At 41.7% G+C, this 25,543-nt stretch overlaps 1 protein-coding gene across 1 annotated transcript in view; it reads right to left on the bottom strand.

The window, feature by feature from the left end:
* Window positions 1-718: 718 nt before the first annotated feature.
* The window catches only part of LOC137631865 (putative neural-cadherin 2), a 117,894-nt gene continuing 93,069 nt past the window's right edge, over window positions 719-25,543 (bottom strand). Inside the window, exons 19-20 of the mRNA XM_068363871.1 lie at window positions 14,133-14,492; window positions 719-1,550 (exon numbers count right to left, since the gene is read on the bottom strand). Coding sequence (XP_068219972.1) covers window positions 1,237-1,550; window positions 14,133-14,492 — 674 coding nt within the window. The 3' untranslated portion in view covers window positions 719-1,236. The remainder of the gene's footprint in view (window positions 1,551-14,132; window positions 14,493-25,543) is intronic.

Raw genomic sequence — 25,543 nt, 5'->3', positions numbered from 1 at the left:
TATCAACATTTTTGTATTAAAAGTTCACTCATTTTAAAATTTCAGAAATAATTTTATACAAGGTTCCCTGTCTGTATATATATCGTCATTATTAGTACAGTATTCTATCACATAATACTCCAAGATGAATTATTTTTTTATTTTTTTTTTTTCAAGTTGAAGGTAGTTTTTCCTGCTTCATTCAGTTTTGGGACCAACTTCTTCTAACTTCTATTTAAAGGTGACCTTACAGCCCCCACTCCACCTGAAAGTAAATTTTGCGCCACCTACCTTCTCAGCCTTGGCTTTTAATTCTTGAAATTTCGGTTAGGGCGAAGATTTCAGCTGCTATATATATATTAGTAACCCTTTCAATCTTTCTCATTCTTTTCAAATAAATCATGACAATGGTTGATCTCGTTGGTCAATTATTTTTTTTTTCTAACATTTCCTTGTCTTGATAATTCATGCATTACGATGTAAGACGTAAATTGTTTTGCTACATTAACATATTTATATGGTTATTAAACTGCTTCTATGATAAGCATTCTTGAAGTATCAGTCTCGCCAAAGAACATTTGTTATTTCCAGATTGATAGTCACATTTTTCAATAAAATCTATATTAGCTCTAAAAAATTTTACCATTTCCACAACATATCCATTAAATATAACATAATAGGGGGAAAGTATAACATGAACTTCATTAAGGGGTTAATAAAACTTTGTTATATTCTTATATAACATTTATTGCATGTGTATATAAACGTACAAACATTTTATAGATTCGCGTTAGTTTTGTAACTCAATATTTCACTCCTCCCTTTCGTGAAAAATGAATAAAGTTCTGAATTCCTTCAAAGCTAGTTTATTCAAATATCTGAATGACATTTGCACGGCCAAACTACAGGCATTGAGAGCGAATGCTGTCGATAGAATATATTTTCCATGACCTTTAACAGCAAAGTTCTCTCTCACGCGCACACACACATGCACACCCACGAGAAGAGATTTAATACATATCCAAATCACAGATATTTATTTAAATATATATAGGGGATAAAAATATTTCTTTTATAAAGCTGGCGCACAGTAATAAAAAAAAAACCGAAAACCTACATGAACTGAATATTTTTTAGATTCTGACTACACACGAATTATGCTAAGATGAGAAAACTGCAAAAAAGAAATAAATAATTAAATAAAAATATGAAAGGAAGCCGAACATTAGTTATAACCCTTTTTTGTTTTACTTACTGTCAGCAAGATGTTGGAGTTATATTTAGTTTAGACTGACTACTACGCCGTAAAGTGTCAGAACCTGTCTGTCTCATTATAGGAGAAACTCCTCCTATAGTTTCCGCCTCATTTCCTCTAATTTCATTAGTTGTAACTGTGGAACTTATGGATTCTAATGGTGATCTTTCCAGCTGCGCCTCATAGCTGGAGCTGTCTTCTAGAAAAACTGGGGTCCCGGAAGAATCTGGAAGAGTTCTCAAGAGATCAAAAACCTCTCCATATTCCGGAATTAATGGTTGTTGGACATCACCTTCTAAGGATTCGGTTCGAAGGCCTGCGGACAAGATAAATAAAAAAAACATTGAGAGAATGGCTAAGATTGTCTTAAGTTTGGTAACTATGAGTTTAATTTTGTGTATATTACAGACTACTATTTGATAAAACTACCTGCCTAGATTAAAGATAGTAATAAGATTTTACAGTTAAATGTTTATTTTAATTTTCGATATTAACTTTTTTGGGCTCAAGCCATGTCGTCCTGATGGAAGGTTCCTTCAGTAGCTTCCTTTGGATATGTATGACTACCATAATATCCAGAGAATTTAAGGTTTTCACAGAATTCTAACTTCTGGCGCGAGTAGCCTAAAGGTTTCCCTTTAGAATATCGTATTTGATACAGGGGATGCATATATTAACACGTCACATGGCTATCTGCACCCCACCTAGCGTTTACACTTCGAGGGGGAAAGGTGGCGAGGTAACTGAGGTGCCGTTCCAAAGTTACCATACCTTCGTTACTGTTGAGGTACTCGCAACGTAAATAAACCAACGCCATACTTGTGTGACGTCACGTCCGTCCTCATTCCTTTCCAGGTAGCTCACCGTCAGCTTGTTTGTTCCCACTGATCTCCCTTAATCTTGTGCATCCTTCACTACGTCTCAACATTCTGCATCGCCTTCTTCTGGAAAGTTGAGTACCAGGTTCTTGTATTGTTTAAATAAGCTCTGGCCGTAGAGTAATGATTTTTTACGCTAAAATCTTGTGTTTTGTGGCCGAGCTGTGCCCTGCCCGGAGGCCCCATTTTACGGCGCAGCTGTTCGCCTTGCATGCGTTATTTAGCTAGCCAGAACAGCCTTCCCGGTCTTATAACTAATTAAATATCATTAGTTATTTAGTCTTCATTATTAGGAATAGGTTATATTATGTCGATGGAAGTCTTCGGCGCTCTCAGTTAGCCGACCCCATACTAGTCTTTCAGCCTAGCATAGGCCGCAGTCTAGTGTTCATGTTTACTTCTGCATAATATAATAGTGTTCCTGGTGTTATGTTAATGAAGATATAGGCATTTTTAAACATATACAAAATTCAGTGTTGCACATATTTTCGCCTTCGAGGGACCATGTCACACCTAACCCAATGTTGGGACCCTTGTATGCTTCCTTATCTCCCCTGTTACCTTGCTATTCTTAGCCCCTTACCCGTAGGCTAGGTAGTTCTTCCCTCTTCCCTTCCATAGTTTATGGGGGGATTTCAGACAGAATCCTAGAGTACCTATCGTTCATCCCAGTCCACCCTTAGGGAACGCCTTTCCCTTTGGGTATCGACTGAGACTGAAGGTGGAAGGGCCTAGCCCTTCCCCCTAGACTGCTCTTGGTTGGGACACGTCCCTTCCTCCTGTGGCCTAGTGCTAAGTATCCCCAGCCCTCCCTAATCTAGGAGGAGATCTCCTGGTTTAGGTTAGGCCTTGGGGGATTCTGTTTTATTATAGTTAAGGACAGTAAACCAGTTCTGTTCCTACTCTGAGCTAACCTACCCTAGGGTTGGAGAGTGCCTCTCTCCTGCCTGGGTAGTATAGAAAACAGATTCCCCCATTCCTTGGGAGCTATATGGTCACAACCCCTTCTGCCCCCCTCACTCCCCTGCCCCCACTATCACTTTGTGTCGCTTGCCTTCACACCCGTCCGCTGTCCTACAAATCCCCCTCAGGGAGAATTGTAGGTTAAGCTGTGCTCTCCTGCTTGGCTGGCCGCTCTGCTACACTTCCCCCTCATAGTCGAACTATGGAGTAGTGTTAGCGGCCGTCCTGACGGCAGAAGATCACCCTCATCCCGTTTAGAGTGTCCTCTGATCCTCCCTTGGATTACCATAGGCACCCAGCCGCCGTCTGGCCGGATGATAGGTTATCCCCCCCCCCCCATCATGAACACACTCCTTCCGGAGGGAAGCCGGTTAGGTATCGGACTTGCCCTTCCTCCTTATCTTTCTCTCTTCTATCATGGTGCCAGTCCACTGCCGCCGCCGGCACGCCAGGTGACTTTCCTACTTCATAGGACGTTCCTATCTGAGGATTACCTATGGCGACAGCCTGCCGGCTGCCGGGGGCCGCCGCCCCTCACCGCCGACTTATCAGACAACCTTCCATCTTATGTACCCAGCTAGGTTCACCAACGCTGCCGGCTGCCGGAGGCCACCGCCCTCGCCCCTATAGGTGTTTCCTACCTCTTTGCTTGCCGGCGACGCTCTTGCGGCTTCCAGGGACAAGCACCCCTTCCCCCGGCTGCCGGCCCCGTGCCGGTAGTCGACTTATACAGCCATAGCCAGACTGATCTTCTTTGCCGTTTCATACCCTGAAGATAGTGTCTGAGCTGTATGATTGTACAGTACAATGTTTACAGCATACTCTGTGCTTCTCTGTGCAGTCTCTTACTGGGACCTTCCCAAATATAAAAGGGTTTCTCCTATTTCCCCCTCTTTTCTCTAGGTTCTGAACGATTGCAGACCCTAGCTTGGCTCCCCCATAGGGATACCATTCCCTCTTCTAGAACCTCAGGTCCTAAGGAATTGCCGGCAGAAAAGGTTGCGGTAACTGGCTGGACGGGATTCACAAGTATGTGTCTTTCTACTTTTTTCCTAGCTCACCTATCCGGAGCTCACATAACACACAGAGCTACAGATTAATGAATCCTAAGTTTAAGAGTAATGTAAGACATGACTCTGTTTTCCATGTACTCATGTTCTCTTTCTTTTACAGGAGGAGTACCTGAAGGGTGCCCCTTCTGCTCGGTTCACCGCCCGGACTTCTACGGGCATAGGGCGTGCCGGGACCCACGCCCCCTGTACTGCAAAGAAGGGCAACTTAAAGTATTGGGATCCAGTGTCCTGCTCCATCTGCAAAGGCCTCCTTGACGAGGGGTTCGACAACCCCACGTCCGCAGAGGCCAGGGACAATGCTCGAGAGAAACTGCGCAAGTGGGTGTGTGGTTTCCAGAAGAATGCCGCCAGGCCGTATCTCCCCAGCGAGAAGATGAGGGCCATGCTATCCCGAAAGCATTAGCAGATTCTGTGATCCCCAAGGATCAGATCCCCTTGGTTCAACTGCCAATCGAACCAGAGACATCGAGACTACGCTTAGAAAGTGTCATCTAGACGAGATGGAGAAGATGTCGGACGTGTCCGACAACACCGAGAGGACCCTCATGGGCCAGGATCTGGAGGAAGAAGAGGATCAGGTGGAATACCCTGATTCGGAGGGCGAGGTCACCCCTCCACCTCCGGCAGCTCCTGTAGTGGTTGAGGAGCCAGTCCCCTCTACCTCCGCCGCATCGCAGCCCCTGCTGCCCGCCACCTTAGATGCCATCCGGGTATTGGTGGCATTAATGGACGAGAAGCTTAATAAGGATTCTGCAGAAATTACAAGTCGTTTGATGGGATGGAAGCAACCGAAGAAGGTCTCTGTTAAGAATCTTCCTTCCTGCTCAGAGTCTAACCCCTGGAGGTACGCCGAGCATATGCCAATTACAACTGGCAAAATTTATCGACGACAAGTTAAGGTCTATCCTTTTAGAAGAAGTGGCATTCTTCCCTAACTTCGAGGCTTACCCGGACTGTTACATCCGACTAAGGTCTGAACCGGCCTCCAAGGAGGAGACTGAGCCCAAAGAGGTCATCGTTTTCGATCACTCAAAAGGCCAAGCCACGCTGGCAGAATGCCTGAAGAGTCGCGGTTTTACCAACTCAAAAATGTCGGCTCTGAGCAAGAAGCACCCGTCCTTTCTTGCTCCCTCTTCTGCAACCTTTCCCTTCGTAGAAAAGGCCTTCCATGCAGTCATGAAGGCAGTGGAGGAAGGAAAGCCCTGCCCTACCCTGGAGGAGTATAGGCCTCTCTCCCTCGCCCTTCCCCCCGACGACAGGTTCTGGAAAGACATCCAGTTTACCTTCACAGTTGGGAAGCTGGAACCTGACGTGGCTGGATGTCATTTTATTGAGGACCTCCCGAAGCTGAATGACCACCACCTAAGTCGGGAGCAAGAGACCAAGGAGAGACTAGCTGCCTCCCTGTCTCACCAAATTCAGCTCGAGGTCATGGTTCTTGCCAAGACCCACCTAGTGACTGTGATGAAGGACCTGTACAGCTTCATCAGGGCCAGAAGAACAAACACGGCAGTAAAACACAAACCCCGGAAACTAATCTCCTCCAACATCTGGGGTAAGCATCTCTTTCCATCTGCTCTGGTGACAGAGAAAGTTGACAAAGCCGCCTCTGAGAATCGGAACCTTCTCAACAAGTGGGGCATGTCACGCAAGAAGAAATCTTCTCAGAAAGAAGGCCATCAGCCTAAGAGGAAATCCTCCAAACCAAGACCCCAGCAGCGTCAACAAAAACGCAAGTTTCCGGCTCCCGCTACTCCCCAAGTGGTTGCTCAACCGCAATAAACCTTTCAGTTGGTCCCCCAACCGGTGGTGTCACAATCACCGGTCTTCAACCCTGCCTACGAACAACAGTCCTCTACCTTTCATCCAAGAGGTAGAGGAGGAAGGGGAGGTAGAGGAGGAAGGGGAGCTAGCGGCCGAAGTGGCAAGCCCTCGGGAAACCAGAAACAATGAAGTGCTTCCAGTGGGAGGAAGACTGCGCCACTTTCAGGATCACTGGACCTTCGATCCTTGGGCACACAGCATCATCAAGAAGGGACTGGGTTGGAGCTGGACACAACCACTTCCAGCCATCAACCCCCCTCTTGGAAGAATGTCCTAGAACTCTTGAACAAGAAGGTGATCAAGAGGGAAAAGTCCACCAGGTTCCAGGGAAGACTGTTTTGTGTTCCCAAGAAGGACTCGGACAAACTCAGAGTCATTCTGGACTTGTCACCCCTCAACGAGTTCATTGCGAACAACAAATTCAAGATGCTGACTCTTCAACAAATAAGAGCCCTACTGCCTCACAAGTCCTACACAATCTCAATAGACCTGGCAGATGCCTACTGGCACATCCCAATGAACCACCACGCTTCCTCCTACCTCGGATTCCGGCTCCATCAAAGCAGCTACGCCCTCGGAGCCATGCCCTTCGGGCTCAACGTGGCTCCGAGAATCTTCACCAAGCTAGCAGACACAATCGTCCACCAGCTACGCCTTCAGGGTGTCCAAGTGATGGCCTACCTTGACGACGGGCTGGTCTGGTCGACTTCGCCAGAAAAATGTTTGAAAGCTTGCAGCAAAGTGACCCAGTTCCTGGAACATCTGGGTTTCAAAATAAACACCAAGAAGTCTCGCCTCGCTCCAGCTCAGAAGTTCCAATGGTTAGGAATCCATTGGGATCTAAAGTCACACCCTTTCCATTCCACTAAAGAAAAGGAAAGAAATAGTAGGGTCTGTCAGAAGACTTCTCAAATCCAAACGGATCTCAAGACGACAGCAGGAGCAAGTTCAGCTCACTACAGTTCGCCTCAGTGACAAACCCAGTGCTACGAGCACAGCTAAAGGATGCATCAGGAGTTGGAGACGAAACGCATCCTTCGCTCGAAGAGATCTCGAGACCCCTACCGAACAGCTTCGCTCCCTGCTAAGCCCGTGGTCAGAAGCAAGGACCTTCGGCAAGTTCAAGGAACATGGTCTCCCCTATTCAAGATGTTTCACATCAACATCTTGGAGGCCATGGCGGTTCTTCTCACCCTGAAGAAATTATCCCCGCGTCCCGCAATACACATCCGTCCAACTCTGGACAGCTCGGTAGTAGTCAGATGTCTCAATCGTCAGGGCTCGAGATCGCCTAACTTAAATCATGTGCTTCTACCTGTCTTCCGTTTGGCAGATAGGAAGAAATGGCACCTGTCTTGTAGTTCACCTATAAGGATTCCACAACGTGACAGCGGACGCTCTATCAAGGACAAGCCCAGTAGAGTCGGAATGGTCTCTAGACGCAAGATCATCCTCCATCTCTCGTCAAGTCCCGGAACTACAGATCGACCTTTTCGCGACGAGCAACAGCAAGCAACTTCCTCGATATGTGGCCCCTTAAGAGGACCCCAAAGCAGAAGCAGTGGACGCCATGTCCCTGGACTGGAACAGATGGTCCAAGATTTACCTGTTCCCTCTACCCAACCTTCTGCTGAAAGTCCTCTCCAAACTGAGAACCTTCAAAGGGACAGCAGCCCTAGTGGCTCCCAAGTGGCCCCGGAGCAATTGGTTCCCACTAGTCCTGGAGCTACAGCCCAAGCTGATCCCCCTGCCGGACCCAGTTCTCTCCCAACAGGTGCAGAAGTTGACTGTCTTCGCTTCATCAAAGAAAGTCAAGGATCTTCATCTCATGATTTTCTCTCCCTAGCCGTGAAGAAAACGTTTGGGATCTCGAAGAAAAGTCTAGACTTCCTAGAGGAATACAAAACGAAGAACAGTCTAGACTTCCTAGAGGAATACAAAACAAAGTCTACCAGAAGGCAATACGAATCATCCTGGAAGAAGTGGGTATCCTTCGTCAAGGCAAAAAATCCTACGGAAATCTCCATAGATTTTTGCATGTCCTTCTTTATTCACCTTCATGGACAAGGCTTGGCAGCCAATACGATTTCCACTTGCAAATCGGCCTTGACCAGACCACTTCTATACGCCTTCCAAATAGATTTATCCAGCAAAATCTTCAATAAACTCCTTATGGAGTAAGAGGCACGAGACTTCACATGACCACTTTGAACATTATTACAAAAGTAGTCACATCACTTGCAAGCGATTGAAGACAACTCTTCACCAACCAGTGACAGGCTTTCATGCGACAAACTGACAAGCCACTCAAAGCCAAACTCTTACATTCGCTCTGCAGAGGCAAGCTTTCCTGTTAGCTGTGAAACAGGAAGAAGAGTCCTGGGACATAATCTACCTAACGGCAGCCAATTCTGCTCCAGAGGAAGCTGATTAGATAATTACATTCTAAACAAGGGAGGGATAACATTCATTGAGAGGCTCTTTTGTGCACAGACATCAGAGCCCACTCTTGAGTTGTCATGGTTAGAACTTGAGCTTATGATTGGGTAAATTCAAAGATCTCTCTGTTCCATGGAAGTTCCTATGCTTTAAACTATCAGACAAAATCCTTTCCTCCCAACCTCTTAACAATGTTCTTTCCATATACTAGAGAGTATGAACCCTTTCTCCCTCAATAACTTAATCTAGCAAACTCAACAATGTGGGCTCATCACTCTTGGGACTTATGTCTGCTACTTTTTCAGAGCACCAGTCAGCCAATAGATCATGCAGAAGAGGGATGCCAACACTTCCACTTCGCCAGATATGTGGGGCAAAAGGATGTACTATTTATATAACCAAGGAAGGCCTTGGCATTGGAGACTGCTGCCCTTTTTCTGGAGAAGGAAGTTGATGCCACAATGGAGAAGTGAAAGAAGGTGAGCCAAAACTCCCTTATCCATTCACTGGATGTTGTTGCGCCCCTGAAGTCAGTGTTTAAGAAGACCCCCTGTGACGGCCAGGCCAAGATCTGCACCTTGAGTCCCTCCCTCTTTTATGGATAATGGTTTCTTTCCCTAACTTGGCCAATAGAGAGGGAGGAAGGGAACACTGAAAAGAATATTCCCCTCCTACAGCTTCCATGAGTGGGTCGAGTAACATGCAGCCGAAAGGTGGGATGGTGGAAGTCCTACCACCTACTGCACAGTCTGCGAAACATGTAGGCAAGTTGCGAGGCATTTGTGTGTCACAACTTATACTGAAGTATGGAAAAAGGTAAAGCAGATATTCTATTATACTTGTGACATATGAAATTTCATGCAACCTCCCTACACAATTCACCAAGGCTTGTAATGGGGTCAGCTCAATTTCCCTGGGAGGGCAAGACTTTTTAGTGCATTGTGAAAACCTGGCTTAAGGGAGAGTGATAGTCTTTCACGCAAGACTGAAGGAGTATTTCTCATTGAAGTACTAGAAAATCTGATATTTCTAGATTGAATTGGACCAAAGTTACTGTTCGATTACTCAGTATATCTGAGCATTCCTCTATCCAAGGTCTCACTACGATTCATGATCAGTTTGAAACCTGTTCAAGAGTTAGGAATGCTAAAATGACATACAATGCCATCAACCTGCAAGGACTCTGTTTGTTGCCTTGGACTAAAGTTAGAGCACCTCAATTTAATAGTACCAGAGGGTTCATGGCCCATGTTTCAATTGTTTTCATCCGAAAACTTGCACCTAGTAAAATCATATGAGTCCGAAATATCCTCTGCAGACCTTTTATGATTAAGAGTTTGTTTGGTTACATCGCACTGCCCCCTCTAAGGAGTGTGGAGAAAAGATCTGTCTGTACCAGAGTACAGAACAGCCACACACTGAAGCGAGCTTGCTCAACAACCAGATAGTCATGCTGGTGAGGTTGGATGCTGTGCCCCAAGAGAAAATATTAAAGGGAAAAGGAGGGCCAGTATTCAATGGTACTTCTGCCTGGAGTAAGGGCAATAAGAGTTGAGCTCTGCAAACTCAAATAGTCTCTGCTGACAACTGGCATAGTTGTAGTAATACAGCATCTCTTTGTTTGTTGATGAAAGCCACTACGGTGGTGTTGGCAGAGTTACTAACACACTGTGAAACCTGTGAGAAGAAGGTAAAAGTGCTGAAGTGTCAAAAATGATGCTTTTGCTCCTCAGTCTTGTACCAGAGCCCCAGCACCAAGTGCTGATGGAGGCATCGGTGAAGAGCAAGAACTCTGGACGAGATGTAAACAAAGCGCATTCTTTCAATAGGTTTAAAACCTCCACTGCAGATCCCTTAAGAACTCTTCCCCTACTGGAATCAGTGAGTAAGTATGGTAAAGTGTTGGGACCAATTCTGCTTCAGTTCCTACTGAAAAGACTGGAGGTAAAGTGGACCACAGGTCACTAGATACTCTTGGGGTAACAGTTGCCTTATTAGGCTCTGCTACTGATGAGGTGGGTAGTGGGGTATACTAAGGAACAGATTCTTTTGATTTACCACGATCCACAGATCCTGGAATGGCCAGAATCAACCAATCGTCTAAATAATGAGCCACCCAAACCGCCATCTCCATCTTGAATGGAGACTGTATAAAGCCCGTTCAAGGCTAAAAGGTCAATGTCCAATTTTCAACCTCCAGAAGACTTGTGTAAAAGAAATCAGAGGGGAGGGGGAGAGCTGAAGAACAGGAGGGAGCCAGGAGCTACCCAGACCAAAGGAACTCCAATATCAAACTTCCTGCCATGAACCATCACCTCACTAGTGGCATTTTGAAGAGATTCCCCCCTCTACCTCTTATTTTGACCTTGAACTTGAGACAAAGGGCTGGCTCCGTGTCTTCAAGATTAAGACCTGAGGGTGGGTGACCACCTTCTGCACAGGTTTACCCAACTGCAGAGGTTGCGAAGCTATCCTAGCTTTGTTGTAGAAGCACAGGCTTTGACCTCCTCAGCAAGGTAGACAGTGATGGGCCTTCGATCAACAACTTTGCCAAATTTAAGTCTTCCTTTGCGGCCAATATGTTTGTGGAATTTAAAAGAAAAAAAAAAAAAAAGATGCCTGGTGCATCAGGAACTCAACTGCACCAAACCCCGAAAGGTTAATACCCTTAAGGGCTCTTCTTGTCAGTGTCAAGAGCCCTCCATGTCAGCTAAAGAGCCTTCAGTTCCTGATCACTGGTCAATCAAAGCACCCGCCTGCATGGAGATGGAAGACGCTACCAACCAGGATTGTGGTGGCTGATGTGGTACTTCCTTGACTAGTTAACACTACACCTGTTCAAACTCTTTAGTCCCTTCGGTCACTGTGAGCTAAAGATGGGGGGGTTGGGGGAGCCTACAGGTCTGTCTGGAGAGGGGCTTGGCCGCTGATCAAATATGTTCAGTTTCTAGGACATTGTCCTGTTTGATAGGGCTATGTCACTGTCCCTTGCCTCTCCCATTCATGAACAGAACCACCAGATCCAAAGGGAGAGGGAACAACGATCTGTAACTTCTACAGTATTTCTAATGCCTTGAACATGGCGCAGGAAACGGGCAGTAGAACTTTCCCACTCTCAAAGTTTCCCTTTACCTGGAAACTTTAGGCCTAGAGCTGCCAGGAGTCCCCTCAGAAATGGTCGTTGGCTGCCTTTCCACCCTTGTGAGGAAATATGTTCTTATCACAATCTGGGTTGACTATTTAGGACTTTTCAGACCCTAATAGTCTCTGGGCCTTAGCTTGTTGACATTCTTTTCCTTCGTTTTTCCTGGGGAAAAGTGGTTGGAGTAAAATTCTATAGAAAAGATCCTATAGTAGGAACGCACAATGATATGCTAACTGTTTGTCTACGATCCATGTTCTCGTTCTGGAGGTGCAACTGGAGAAGATTGTCTAATTTGTCACAGTATCGGGCAAGTAGTCTCTCAAGCAGAATCTATCCTCATAAGGCGAGGGATCCAGAGATTGTCCTCTGGACAATTATGCCAAGAATGTTGTGTGTTCCCTGTATAAATATGCCAAGAACATTCTGACTTGAAAGTAGTAGGAAGATGAATGCTCAGAATGAGATTGAGAAAATCTCTCAAAGTCAATAAGCAGGGTAAACATGTCTAATTTGCAGAGTAAGGACTGCCTAAGATGCTCAGGTATGATGTTCCTAGTGCATTCCAGGGTGAGAACTCTTCATTGTCTAGGATTGATTGAGAGTTTTCTGGCATCCTGATCTGTGTCCAGGAGAAAGTGTCCAGATCTCTCTGGGGTTAAACGCCTAGCACGTTGCACGTTCTGGGGTGGCACGTCCAAGACACGCTGAATAAACGTTACTAGCGCATTCAAGAGGAGATAGCCTTTGCAAAAAACCCTGATGAGATCACAGAGCTGTTAGGCTAAGTGCGTCTTATAATAGAACGTGTTGTAGAATTGCGTCTGGAAGATGGAAGATGGCAAATCCCATCTGGATGATCACTTGTCGGATGAAGCATGTTTGGATGAGGCACACTAGGGTGAGGTAGAACTCACAGAAGCACGTCCAGTAGAAACATGTCAGGAGATTAAGGCACGTCGAGAAGGATCATGAATAACCTAAAGGGGAAGCTTGTCTGGAGAAGAACTTGTCAATGTAGAGCTGCTGATGCACATCTAGAAGTGATGCAGGAACTTCACTTGGAAGGTGACTGCCTATAAAGTGAGAGGTGCGCTGAGGTGAGAGGCATTCAGGAGAAGCTTGCTCCGAGGTGCTATTAGAAGAAGCTTGCTCCGAGGTGCTATTAGAAGAAGCTTGCTCCGAGGTGCTATTAGAAGAAGCTTGCTTAGCGGCGAGATGAGAAAATAACTGAAGATGCTTGTATGGAAGAAGCATTCAATGGGAAGGTACTACTGGAAAGGCTCAGGAGGAGGAGGCTGCCTTGAAAGGCAAGGGGTCAGGCATATTTTGTCAATCCTGTGCACAGTAGCATGAAGTTTCCCGTGGGGAAAAACACCAAGAAAAGTCTCCTACTGTAGCTTCTCAGAATGGGATCCTTGAAGCCCTAAATAAGGCCATAGCATACGAAACCTGAAACAAAGTAGGCTCACCCTGAGGAGCCCACCGTTTCTCTACACCTCCCTTGCCCCTAGGCAGCCCTCATGTTAAAGGCCCAATATTCTTAATCAATTGCCCAAAAGGAGAGAATGGAGAAGAGTTGGATGGAAGCGTAACCGAGATCAATGAAAAAAAAACTTTGACATCAAGGGAAATACCCTGAAGGTGAAGACTTCTAGTCTACTACTACTACTTATGCCTCCTACTATACCTCTCTCCCACTGGGAGGATAGCCATTCCCAAAATACTCCACACAAATAGGATCGAATTCAATTGTAATCATGAAAGGGCTGTAGTTTTTTTGGCAACAATCAAGAGCATTTGGTGTTACAAATAACACAATCACACTCATTTAAACACTGGATTAAGAACTAGAAACTTTTCAATATTTCTAGTCAAAGAGAAAGTCTGACCACTGAAGCTGATATCTAAGCGACCTGTCAGGTAGCTAACAGGGGGGGGGGGGGGGTTACCTCCCCTCTACCAGCTATCAACAGGTAAACTACCTGTTGGTCATTAACACCTAGTTATTTATAATAACATTATTCTGAGATTTACTGTTAACGTTCTCCTACATAAAGGATGATGGTTTGTATTTGTGTAGGAATAAATGTGTGATAACCAAGTAAAAGAGCTAGGCTACATTTATAACAGAATGCCCACTCAAAACTGTATAACCAAACATTATCAAAACACATCTATCAGATTAACAAACTGATTAGATATAATTTAAACCTCTTGCAACAGTTCATTCTAAGAAACTGATTAGATATAATTTAAACCTCTTGCAACAGTTCATTCAGGAACAATAAACAAGTAAAAAAAAAGGTGTGCACTATAATTTCCAATTACCTCATGAATTTACAGTTTTATAATGTCTAGGGCCCATGATTTTATTTTTATTAGACTTAATTTTTAGCTCAAAAGCTGGCTTGGAAAACTTTGACAAATGCTTAATTATGTATATTCTATAAATAAAAATTAATTTAAATACACATTACACTCATTGACAAATCTTACAGCCCCAAATCCAAAGTTATACACTGTATTTGAATTTAATCATGAGTTTTTCGGCAGACTGTTGTAGACCAACCACTTACCTAGGACAGTTGATGTTAGAGATCCAGAAGGGGAGCCATCACCTTCATAGGCATATGCTCTTAAATCATCTTGTGCTGGTAACAGCTGTGTACTTGACAAGTCAGATACTGCAACAATTTTTGGACCCTCTAAGACCGACGGTGTTTCAACCTTAAGGCTTTGCTTCTTCAGTGACCCCGTTCTACTGTTAGACGTCAGAGACTTCACCGACCCTCTCCGTGAAGTGGTGCCACTTAAGCTATCTTGAGTTTCTATTACCGTGGTACCACTTGCAGTGACACTAAAACTCACTTTCTTCATAGATTTACTTTCATTTGCTAAATTGGTTGCTGTTAGTAGTGATACCGACTGCTTGCTGTCTGCAATGAGTGAATTATATTTTCTTGTATATTATGAGATAAGAAAAACCCAATAAAAAGTTTGATTTAAAATAAATTTGCTTCTTATTTATGAATAATAAGCTTCACCTAATTATAACCACATACTGTACAGTACTTGCTGTATAATATACAAAACTTTATGATCAGTTATATGTTAAAAATAAGTTGGAAAACAGAACTGCATAGTATTAATGATTTTTGGGAGAATACTAGAAAAGCATATCCTTGTTCTCATGTATGTAATACAAATAAAATTCAGTAATAAAAAGGCTATGGTGTTTGCCACCGACTTTACGCTCTTATTGAAGGAAATAAATCTAAGTTTTCTATTTATAGTTGTAACCTAAAATCTGCAGCATGCAGTTTGATAATGCATCTAAAAACCCTAAACCAAGAACTATTTTCTGTTAACATGGTCATAAGTAATTTTAATATTAACAAACATATCTTCAAACAAGTATAATAAAATTTAACATTGAAAATTAATTTAGATTGAATTTATATAATACTGTATTGCATTATACTGCAGTCTATATATTCACAGTAGTGAAAAGAATTGGTACAACTAGACTAGCATAATTTCTACGTATGAAATTAAAAACTTTCAAAACACAAGAACTTGTGCGCAATAGATTAAAAATTATTGAAATAAGATACAGTACAAGGAAATTATCATGTACTTATAAGCATTTTAATACATATGAAGGCTACCTGACAAACAGTACATCAGAAGTGGAAAATTATGACCTGGATACCTAGGATAACTATATTTGACTTCAGAACCTAGGGGACATACTGTAAGGGTAATATATTCTGATTCCCCCCCCCCAACCAAAATTAACTTCAAAGCTATAAAAACCTAAGTAATGTCTGTTTACACTAATAATTCAGCAAGTGAATTAAAGCATATTTATCTTACAAGAAAATCCTGAGCTATTGTAAAAGTTGGTTTGTTGGAATATAAGAATAAAGGACCACCGGAAAGTTTGTAATTACAACAACTTTATGAACAAAACATTAACGAATATGGATAACTAACTCTTCATACTAGAACTGGTTTTATGAATGTTTTACAAAACATGAGTGATTTTACTTTTACGAAAGGGTTTCAGGTTTAATAGATAAAGCCCATTTAATGAAAATGCAACTAAAATATAAGAGACCTTAGATTTATGTTTATAAATTCCATTACTGTATAAAATTGTTGAATTTTTTTCAATTAATATTTCATTATTGCCCATTTGCATAAACCCCACTTTTGAACATTTATGTAGATTACCTTTCTACAATAAAAGAACAGTGAATTTCAAATAATTTGGCTAAACCTTCTTATACTGAAGGAAGAAAATTTTAGGATGGACGGATTTATAAATTTGGGCCACATGACCCGGGCTAGGGAGGACATTCAGGTACAAAGTGCCACTGGGTAACAACACCTTCATGTACACTAAGAGGTAAGTGTTTGAAGGTTAAACAGCAAGATTGAAGAAAGGAAGTACAAACTGAGGTAAATTAGAGGACAAAATAGTAGGAGACCATTCACAACCCAAGTGCAACTGGGGGGAATACAATCAGTACAAGTTGGAAAAAGTTGGACAGCAAAGCAGGAGAAAGGAAGTGGGAACAGAGGTAATATACAAGGATCAAAGCCTGCCCAATACACCATTTAAAAAGAAAAAAAAAAACAAGAGGAAGACAAAACAGATAGAATAGTGTGCACGAGACGCTCTACCCCATGACAGTGAAAGACCATGGTACAAAGGCTACGGCATTACCCAAGAACAATAACTAGGGTGAGTGTCTGTCGGTCACACTTAACAATAGTTAAATAACCACTAAAATATTGCAGAGCAGCAGTTAACAGAGAAATGGAGTTTTCTTCTCTTTTTCTATCAAATTTTTATAATACAATCATACTGACCACCCTGTTCATAACAATAAACAACCCTGCTCATAAACCACTTTAGTAATATTTTAGCATCTACAGGGGTACATTTCATACATAGTATTTGCCCAAAGCTTTCAGATATAATTACTGTATATAAAATTACATTTATCAACAGTGTAACTAAGCACTTTAGATTTAATAATTCCACCCTGGAGTCCAAGACAGTTTTTGGATGCCTTCTAATTTTCCGAGCATTTTGTTGGTTTAAAAAAAAGGGAAAACCTTTTGAAGTTAACATATTAATCCCTATCAAAGTCTGCTAACAATATTTTTAGGCTGCCATCGATGAATCTAGTGATACTAAGGTCATTGCTGTAAGTGTTTATTACAAGGACAGTAACAAATTAAAAAAACTGACTAAAGAATATAAAGAATAAAATCCCATAAAGTTTCTGTGAAGTTCATTCAAGTCTACTAGTGACACTAAATATGAAGAGGCTCCTTATTTTCATTCCCTATTCTATCCCACTCTAAATCTTGGGCCTCTTGTGCAATAGTTCTTCAAGACTAAAGGAGAATTTCAAACAGTCATGTCCTGTGGATATTTCAAGAGTTTTGAAATATTTCGTAAGGTCTCCTTTCTCACCTAAACTAACTAAACTAATGGCATCAATCTTTGTCAAAGATGCCTAAAGACTGGCTTCTGTGTGGTATCAGAAGCAGCTACTAAATTATGATCCCCCTACCTCTCTCTCTCTTCTGTATAAGAACAGAAGAGAAGTAATTATGGCAATTCTAGAGCAAACAGCTAACAGCCTCTTCAGAACTGGACAAAAATATGGCAACATGGAACTCAATGACTTTTGTATGCCAAGTCTAAAGTACTTTATGTGGAAATCACATGAATTTGACTACTCTGTTATCCAATACAAATTGGACAGAATTCAGTAGACTGAATACCTATGATACACCAAGCAGACTTTCTATTTTGGCTAACTGGGGACATCATGCACTCATAAAATATTGGATCTCAGTGAAATTTGGACTTATTTAAACCGCTCTCCCACTGGATCACACTGAGCATACCTCCTATTTTGGCCAACTAGGGACATCATGCACTCATAAAATATTGGCAAGATGCTATAAGTCCAAGGGATCTAGCAGGAAAAAAAAGCTCAGTGAGGAAAGGAAACAAAGAAATAAACTACCAGAGAAGTAATAAGCAATCAAATTATTTTAAGAACAGTAACAACTTTAATTAGATCTTTTGTATACACCGGTAAACTAAAAACTTCACTACTAACTTCCTAATAAATAAAAAAATTGAGGCTTCATCATATTAAAAGAACACAGTCAGTCAATGAATGACACTTCAAGGCTCACTGAAGTACAAAGAAAACACAGAATTTAGATCATTACTGTACAATAGTAACTGGCGAAGAATACTTTGATTGACGACTATGGTAGGTGGAAGATAAAAATCAAGGCTAAGGAGATTTTAATTTTGCCACCAAAAAGAAACTTATATCAGAACAGAAAACATCCATAGAACCCAGAGAACTACAGTAATCTATCACTCTCATTTCAGAGGTCCTCGTGTAAAAGCTACATTCTCATTCTCCGAGTAAGCCGGACAACTCTGATATGCTAAATGGCAGTGAACTTGTTTTTTGGGGGGATAGAAGTTTAACAGGGGAAAACTACCTTTTCTAGACATAGCAAAAGATGTTAAAAGATATTAGCACTAGATAAAGCCTTTGGAAAGTGTGGTAAAGATCCATGAGAGTCATCCAAGCCCTAGAGTAGTCACTGCATCAATGTGCATAAGATTATACATTAATGTATATCTTAAGATACGATTCAAGAGTGGCAATGGCAACCTGAGAAGCAAGCAGCCCCCGTTAAGGGCATCCAAAAACCAAGGCATACGACCAGGTATGAGCCACTCAAGAATCCAAACTACTGTGTGTACACAGATTGGTGCTGGTGATTTCTTCCCAACCCCCTGTAACAGGAAAACGAGTCCATGGGTCAAACTATTGCGATCAATCCTTAGCTGGGATAATACTATTTCTGTTCTAGGGTTGTGATGGCCATGTGGTAATGTCCTTTGGTTACTGCAACCTCACCATCCTTGTGAGCTAAGGATGGGGGGGGGGGGGGGGTTTGGAAGAGCCTATAGGTCTATCTGCTGAGTCATTTGCACCCATTGCCTGGCCTCCTTGATCCTAGCTTTGGTGGAAAGGGGGCTTGGGTACTGATCAAATGCATAAATACTTTATGGTCAGTCTCAAGCATATTGTCATACTTGATAAGGCAATGTCACTGTCCCTTGCCTCTGCCATTCATGAGTGGCTTTTAAATATCAAGGCCGATCAACTGATGTCCAATGTTCAATGTTTGCGCTAATATTCCTATAATTCTTATTGGTGGGCAACATTAGAAGAGACCAAAATGCTTACCATTTGTCCTTAACATAAGAATTAATAACCCATTTCATAACAAAGAAAAATATGATGAAATATGATCATGTCTACTTATTAAAAAGCTTGCTTCATAGTCGGTGAATTCATTACTTGGACTATCTAACTGAAGAGGAACCCAGTAGAAATGAATATATTTATAATTTTTCCTAACCATAAAAACCTGAAGCGTTCTACTATGGAGATATATTTCAGTGACAGCTGTAACCGGCCTAAAAACTTTTAGTGATGTGAAACTATTCATTGCTAGTTAGTCTGAGGGGGAGGCAACCACCCCGCTCACACACGCAGTAGCCAAAACAAGCCACTTTGCAATTGCAGGCATGACTTTTGCTGGTAGGTGACGGCAGGCCAGTAGGTGTAGAGAGATTCAGGTTTGTATGGTTAGGAGAAATACAAATTATTTCCAAATTTGTCATTTGTTCCAGTACCAAATACAAACCTTCCAGCACTTTACTATGGAGACTCACGTTTAGGTGGGTAGAAGTCCAATACTAACTGGCTGGTAACTGACCTGGGGCGCAACTCTGTGCTTTACACAAGGAGTGGAGAGCTAAGCTCTCGTGACTCAACCAGGTAAGTATTACTTTGGAGCTAAGCTTAACTCTTACACTAGATGTTGCCCGACTCCTACAGGTCGGGGACATAATAAATACATGTTACATGTACAGTATCAGGTTATGCAAGAGATAATGGTAGCCACCCGCAGTGAGGAGGAAGTCAGCTTGCAGAGTTTTTCGGATGCTAAAATCCCAAGAGAAGGGAGAATGACGAGCGAAGAGGCCAGTCCCTCGCATACAGTATTCATTCTAGCCTTACAGCTGGATAACAACTGGCCTCAACATGTTGACTACTACTCGTCCTACAAGGGAACCGAGGTATTCATGACGTTTCGTGCAGTCATCAACTCTAGGTCTACGGTCGAGAGGAGACAAGTTCGTACATAGTGCTCTTACCATCACCTGCCTGGTTCAAGAAGAGAGCAAGTATATTCTCCTTTTGACTCTCCCTATGTTGATGAATAGTCTATTGATTTATGGACAAGCTTAACAGTTTGTTTGAGAAATTTCCTCAGGGCCCTTACAGGGCAAAATAACAATTGATTTGGGTCATCAGTTATATAAAGAAAGCAACAGATTAAGAGGAAAAGGTAGGGTGTTACTAGACCCCCACGGGTCTGATATGTTCAGAAGAGACCGTCCGTTGCTGGCACTCATTGTGGAGGTCAAGATGAGAAGGAAAAATAAACCTTGGTAAGAGTCAGGTCCTGCTCTGAGGGCTGACTAGAGGAAGAAAGTATTCCTTAACAGAAGCATGGTCCAAGAACTATATTCTGGGGAGGCGGTCTAAAGTCTTACTGGGGAGCAGCAAGTTGGACACAATGACAAGAGACTTCCATTGCTGCAAGGTTAACCACGTTCAAAACGGTAACCAAGACTTAAAGCTCAACGGTATAATATCATGGTTGAGACAGAGCAGGTTCTTTCCTCCCCGAGGTACGAGCTTCGATGTCCCGGGGAGAGAGATATCATTATTGACAGGAGAGAAGCCTCTACAACAACCTCAATCTTAGCAGAAAAACCCCCTTGCCTAATAGAAGGTGAACGACGACCTACAGAGGTATACAGACACCCTTTTTGTTATTACTTGCAAAACTCCTCCCCGAGAGGGGAGATATTGCATACCCTCCAGGACAGAAGTCGTAGGGAACGAGTGATCATGGTGAATTCCTAACCGAGGTCTTATGGGCTGCACAGAAAAGGATAGAACAGTTCTCCTGATATCTCTGCAAACAGGATAGAGGGTCTAGGTGCTATTGTGCTTGCTGCCACTGTGGGCCTATGAGGATCCTCGACCAATCTATCGATGCCCTTTTAGAACGGGTCTCCCTCTTAAAAATTAATATACCTGGTTACCCCATAATGGCCAACACTACTCTAGCAGTGATCCCCAAACGGTGGTTTGTGAAAAAATTTTGATGGTACTCAGAAAAATATGGGACATTATTCAAATATTCATATTTTCTTAATCCTCGTCAGGAAACCCTGATAAAAATTGCACAAAAGACAGAAGAACTGAGTGTTACTAACCTATCATTTTGGACTGAAAATTTGAATCAAGCATTTAGGGAAAAAAAAAATTACTAACAGCATTATTAATTTCAATAAATCATCACAATTATTATTTATCACTGAAAATTTAAATGTAACATTTAGCAAGAAAAGAAAAATGCATTGACTAACAGCATTATTAAGTTCAATTAATTAAGCATTATGTGAATTTTACCTAATGCACTGTAAACCTACATAAAACACATATCAAATAAAACTGAACATGTTCTATCTGTTTCATAATCTTATTGAACACAGTTACCTTCCTGCCAGCCAACAGTGAAAGAGTTTAGTAGTTGCAGGACACGAAAGTGTGTCACAAATTTTAGTCCAGTAAATGTGGAGATTAAGAGCCAATTCCTATTTTTTTAAATTCTTGCGTTTCCCCATAGATTTGTATTGCGTGCTACTATAAAACTAACCCCCTCTCCATGCAACGAAATCAAGATGCACAACCCTAGTGTAAAACTCAGACTAGGAACTGTCATTCCTGACGTGGATCTGCTCACACTAACCGGTCCCATTGCTAAAGGGACTTGGTAATTGATGGTGATGGGCTTCTGAAAATAACTGAAGGCGAGGAGTTTATGAGAAGGGAGAACCGTGTGTTGGTTCTGTGAATTACTGTAGTAAGGTGAGATGATGGCTTGGGCACGGGCTTCAACTCTCAAACTGGACCAAGCAGACCAATGTCAGAGGAAAGGGAAAACTTCAACACCCTAATATGAAGCTCTGCTACAAGGGGACCGGTCAAGTGTCACAAAAATCAAGTATCGTGACTCGCCTCAATGCTTGTCCCCAGGGCATAATTCATCATCAGCAAATCACCAATAGCGTTTGTCTCAAGATACTAACCCACAAGGCAGTTTACCACTAGGTAGTAAGTTGCCCAGGGCACCAGCCACTCAAGATACTATCACAAGAGTGTTATTGTGTCTTCTCACTGGCCAGAAAGTACTACATTGGATCCTTCTCTCTGGTTACGGCTTTTTCCTTTTGCCTACACATGCACCAAATAGTCTGGCCTACTCTTTACATAGTTTCCTTTGTCCTCATACACCTGACAACACTGAGATTACTAAACAATTCTTTATAGCTCAAGGGGCTAACTATGGTACTGTAATTGTTCAGTGGCTACTTTCCTCTTGGTAAGGGTAGAAGAGACTCTTTAGCTATGGTAAGCAGCTCTTCTAGGAGGACTCTCCAAAATCAAACCATCGTTCTCTGGTCATGGATAGTGCCATAGCACTATAGTCTTTCACTGTCTTGGGGTGTTCTCTTGCTTGAGGGTACAATTGGGCACACTATCTTACTTCTCTTTTGCTAGTTTTTTTAAAGTTTTTATAGTTTATATATGAACGATTCACTTTAATATTAATTTTTATTGTTTTTAAAAATATTTAATTTTAATTGTTAATTACTGTACTTCTCTTGTAGTTTTCCCTATTTCCTTTCTTTACTGGGCTATTTTCCCTATTGGAGCCCCAGGGCTTATAGCATCCTACTTTTCCAACTAGTGTTGTACTTTAGCAAGTAATAATAATAATAATAATAATAATAATAAAAATTATAATAATAATAGTACATACATATACCAAGTCACTTCCCCCAATTTTGGGGGGTTGCCGACATCAAACAAATGAAACAAAAAAGGGGACCTCTCCTCTCTACGTTCCTCCCAGCCTGACAAGGGACTCAACGGGGTTTGGCTGGTATTGCTAGGGTGCCACAGCCCACCCTCCCCCGTTATCCACCACAGATGAAGCTTCATAACACTTAATTCTCTATTGCTGCTACCTCTGCGGTCATCCAAGGTACCGGAGGGGCCTACCGGAACTGCGTCACAAATGCTCGCCATTCATTCCCATTTCTAGCACGCTCTCTTGCCTCTCTCACATCTATCCTCCTATCACCCAGAGCTTTCTTCACTCCATTCATCCACCCAAACCTTGGCCTTCCTCTTGTACTTCTCCCATCAACTCTTGCATTCATCACCTTTAGCAGACAGCCATTTTTCATTCTCAAATAATAGTAATACAGTAATAATAATAACAATAATAATAAAAATAAGGTTTAGCCTACCAGTTGTGGCATTTAATGTTAACAAGCAAGTGTTGAGGTGCCAGTGCTGAACAGTGTATTTGATTGCTTGAATTTTGAATGAGCTGTCTGTAGTTAAAAAAAGTCAATGAATTGATTTAAGTAGGAATGACTCAATGTTTTGAACTTATAAACAATAATACTTGTTTGTTGTTTTATGATTCAACTTCGTCCCCGATAAGGATATAACTGCCCCATCAACAAAGGTGGTAGGCGCTCCCCCCCCCAACCCCAGAGAGAGAGAGAGAGAGAGAGAGAGAGAGAGAGAGAGAGAGAGAGAGAGAGAGAGAGAGAGAGAGGTTAAAAAACAGTAGCAACATCCTGTCGTTTACTATTCTTGTAGAACCTACTACAGTACAGTATTTTCATCAGGGTAACACCTGTCTGGATGTCTGGGGTTGATATAATTAGAGAACTAGCACCAGTATTGAGAGAAAATTTATCTAGTAAGGTGACCAGATTCTACTAAGTAGGTAGGCAACTTGTTACTAGACTAGAGGACACATTCTTCAAACCCACATAACCAAATGGCTTCCAAAATTATGAGACATAAAGATAATACAGTACAGTATAATGATGCAATTCCTGGAGTGTTAATCTCAACTAGTAGTTGAGACGTCAAAGTTCTAGATAAAACCCCACACAAGGATCACAAAGTGGTTTAATGCAAAATTTATAGCAAAATTTATTTCAGTACAGGAGTTGGCATTTAAAAGAGAACAAGGATTGGCTAACAGATCTGAATGAAGACTAAACTGATATTTTGTATACCTAAACAAATCTATTAATTCTTGAAAACTACAGGATTGTCATGTTAATGCCTAAAAGAAAGCCAGACATGTTAATTTACAAGAGACAAGCAAATTTCCAAAACATAACTTCATGACATGGGGCAAGATTAAGTATGTTAAGGGAGGTGGAGTATTCTCTCTCTTCCATTCTTAGGTGCTCTGATTTTTTCAAGTAAACTATTAGAGATTCTACAGTATTAGGTGAATGTACCTATGGTGAGCCTGGCCTTGCTAATTACCATCCAATTTCTAATACTCTTATAGCTAAAGTTTTTGAATACTGTATCTGTTAAAGAAAAAAAAAAATATGTAAACTGTTCAGAAAGCAATCACCTGTTTCCCAATTTGTAGTTTGGTTTTCACAAGGGCCTTAATGCTTGAGATGCTCTTCATAGAAATTCGGTTTTATATTGAAATCCTTTCAATCTAGTCATAAAATCTATGGTTGAGCTGGATTTTAGTGTTAGTTTTGAAAGAAATATTCATGAAGTAATTTACTAAACATTCTGGATCATGGCTTATTATTACAGTACCTGTACTGTACACTGTAATATTACATCAACAACTACTGTACTGGATTGAAATCTCAGATGTTTTGGCTAGTGTTCTTGGCCCTTTACTTTTCATTTCAAATACTGTATGCATATGTTGCTAGGCCTTGAAAATAGGCTAGTTGGTTAAACAAATGATGTTACCCTCTTTGTGTCTATCCCACCTCCAGAGTATAGGTGTAGGGTGAACTAGTCACTCTAAGATCTACCTATAAGAAACTTATAAGTTCAAAACATTGAGTCCTTCCTACTTAAATCAATTCATTGACTTTTTTAACTACAGACAGCTCATTCAAAATTCAAGCAATCCTACTTATTTGTATACAGTACTCACTTTCAGAAACTTGTCCAGTACCTTTTCTTCATTTGTCAAAATATACTATATAGATATAAATTGATATACTGCCTCAAGATTTAGGGACCTGTCTATCCTACGAAAATTTTCCATGATTTCACTTACAGTACATGTTTTACTATATTTTTCCTTTCTGTCTAGTCTTCAACAGCCTACTCCCATCTTCAAAGTGCATTTGCCCTTTCAGGTCAATTAAATTCCTTATTCCTAATATGGAAATCTATTTCTGGTATTGTCATACAAATACCTCAAGAGCACAATAGCACAATCTACTATTGATCTCCCCTAACTCGCTGAGGCTTCTCACACGGAACAAGTACATCTTTAGTTCTTTTTATTAGATTCGTAAGGTACTAGTGTGTGGCATAGGATCCTGAATACTAAACTACCATACAACTTCCACAAGTTTAACTGTCCATTTGACGATCTGGGGTCCTTTATTGCGTTATTCAAAATACTTTTCCTTCTCTTTATCACTGACCTTCTCTAGTCTTGATCTTTTAGCCATGTATTTGCCAAGTATTAAACTTTCCAGATTGCTTTTTCCTTCACATCTCAGCTCTCAAACTGATTTCATTCATATCTTGATTACTGTTATAACAGTGAGTTAATTCTGATAGTTTAAAGCTCATCTGAGCAAGATAGTGACTTTATCAAAATTATAGACTCCAACATAGTTATATTTTGCTCCATAGGAGGGAAATATATTGCTTTTTCTTAAGGTTATCTACTTTTCCTCCTCCTGTGAAAT

The sequence above is a fragment of the Palaemon carinicauda genome, chromosome 40 (assembly GCF_036898095.1).
Source record: "Palaemon carinicauda isolate YSFRI2023 chromosome 40, ASM3689809v2, whole genome shotgun sequence".
Taxonomy (NCBI): Eukaryota; Metazoa; Arthropoda; class Malacostraca; order Decapoda; family Palaemonidae; genus Palaemon; species Palaemon carinicauda.
This window is presented reverse-complemented; position numbering and strand designations above follow the sequence as displayed.